Source organism: Aplysia californica, unplaced genomic scaffold (assembly GCF_000002075.1).
Source record: "Aplysia californica isolate F4 #8 unplaced genomic scaffold, AplCal3.0 scaffold00032, whole genome shotgun sequence".
NCBI classification, from domain to species: Eukaryota; Metazoa; Mollusca; class Gastropoda; order Aplysiida; family Aplysiidae; genus Aplysia; species Aplysia californica.
In genome coordinates this window covers 308,539-310,623 of record NW_004797302.1, presented here as the reverse complement: position 1 = coordinate 310,623, position 2,085 = coordinate 308,539, and the positions used below count along the sequence as shown (strand labels likewise).

Genomic DNA, 2,085 nt, shown 5'->3' with positions numbered 1-2,085 from the left:
GAGAGAGAGAGAGAGAGAGAGAGAGACAGACAGACAAATAGACAGAGAGATTGACAGGCAGACGCGCAGATAGACATTATAATAAGACAGAGAGACAGACAGATACTTTAGTATATAGTCAATTGATTCAACTTCTCCACATTCAGCAGTCTCCCCCCCCCCCAAAAAAAAAAGTTCACAATAAAGAACAGAAACTGCGAAGCTCTGTCGAAATAGTCACATCTGAGTGTTGCATTCTCATTGACATGACGTTTTATTAATCACAACATCGCGCTAAACACAATATTCAACAAATCTTAGTACAAGAGAATGTGTTTGATACAAATCGTTCCCTTTTAAGTTAAGGTGAAAATGTGATTTTTATTTGAAATGGATGTTCATTCTTCCAAAGTCAACCTTTTTAACGAACAAAATAACGAGCAATAATATTAATTAACAATAATCTTATGCAGTGAAGGATTCCAGAGTATTCTGAATTCCTACTAGAGCACTGATTGCGTGTTGGATCAAATCGAAGTTATAGGAAATTATCGTTTGTGACCTTTTGTGTAGAAAAATAGCAGTAACTGTTGTCAATGTCTTTTAGTTCACATTCGAGGTCCTCACAACACGAAGGATCCAAGCTTCATTTAAAAACATGATGTATAATATTAAAGTTTAGAAACGTCAGTCAGCATTTTGCTCGTACTTGATGAACGTGTAGACATATGCCTGGAGTCACCAGTGTCCAGTCTAGCCCTCAAGTAACCTTCCTGGTCGCACTTACAGCCGGAATGAAGACACCTCCTAAAGTTCCGCCTGAAGTTTTGGCTAAAGATCCCATACAGAATGGGATTGGCTGCAGAATTGACGTGAGTGATGATCATAACGAAGGCGAAAAATTCCCAGCTCTGAAGGATGCTCGACCGAGCGAACGTCGAGTAGATCAAATGAATCTGGAGGGGTGAGTAACTGATGAAATACAAGGATACGCTGGCGATCAGCATCTTTACAACTCCAATCCGGGCTTTTTTAGTGTCCGAGTCGTCGTCCTTGTTTCTCCCGTTTGTCTTGTAGCGACTGCTCTGTAGCTTGGTGCTAAGTTGTTTGTTGCTGGAGAAGAGTCGTTTGCAGGTTATGGAATACAGAACAACTTGTATGAGCATGGGCAGGAAGTAGAAGAACGCCGCCTCCAGGTACTTGTAGAGGAGGAAACTCCTGCGCTTGTTTGACCCCGGAAGTAGAATCTTGCAGTGCTCCATGTTTGGCCCTGTCTGTACGGTGACGTTGTAGAGCAACACTGGGAGTGCGCAGAGTGCAGATACAGGCCAGGTAACCATGATTATTCCAACAATTTTCTTCCGAGTACACAGCTCCCGGACTTTGAAGGGGAAAACTATGCCGATGAACCTGTTGGAAGGAAAATAGAAAGAAAATTTACAAAATTACACAAAAGAATTACTGAATTTGGTTTTCAAATGATTTCAATAAATTATTGTATTTTTAAATAAGAAAAGAGGTAGCAAGATGACGCAATCACCCAGGGCCTGTAAGTGCCGGGATTGGAGAACTTGGCCAGAGATAGACTTCTCCCCGCCTTATGTGCCTCACGGCTTAGGGAGAGAGTAAGAAGTACGTCAAAGGGGTAACAAATTGACTTCGAAATGTTGCCATTTTGTTAAAACGGATTGGAACAAAGTGCTAACAAATTAAACTAGATGCCACGACGACAGAAAAAATGCAAGCGGCTTGGGTAGCTACCAAAGACATACTCGGACAAAACCCTGCCTATCGGATCAGAAACAGGTCGAGCTATTTACAGTCGTACTAATGTGGACTATACGATTTTAAAAAATTGCTTATGGCATTTTCCAAGATCATTACTATGTTCTTTCTGTTTGAATAAATTGCAAAGGAACAATAGTGTTGCAAGCTGTGCGGACAATGAAAAGAGTTACAAGAGAGAGAGAGAGAGAGAGAGAGAGAGAGAGAGAGAGAGGGAGAGAGAAAGAGAGAGTGACAGAGAGAGAGAGAGAGAGAAGGAGAGTGACAGAGAGAGAGAGAGAGAGGCAGGAGAGAGACAGAGAGAAAAAAAGTGATAAATAT

The 2,085-nt window shown here is 41.4% G+C and overlaps 1 protein-coding gene across 1 annotated transcript in view; it reads right to left on the bottom strand.

Annotated features, from left to right (window-relative positions):
• Positions 1-203: 203 nt before the first annotated feature.
• Positions 204-2,085, bottom strand: part of LOC101845301 (neuropeptide receptor 15) — a 19,233-nt gene continuing 17,351 nt past the window's right edge. Inside the window, exon 4 of the mRNA XM_005091558.3 lies at positions 204-1,389. Within this exon, the coding sequence (XP_005091615.1) occupies positions 651-1,389 (739 nt within the window). The 3' untranslated portion in view covers positions 204-650. The remainder of the gene's footprint in view (positions 1,390-2,085) is intronic.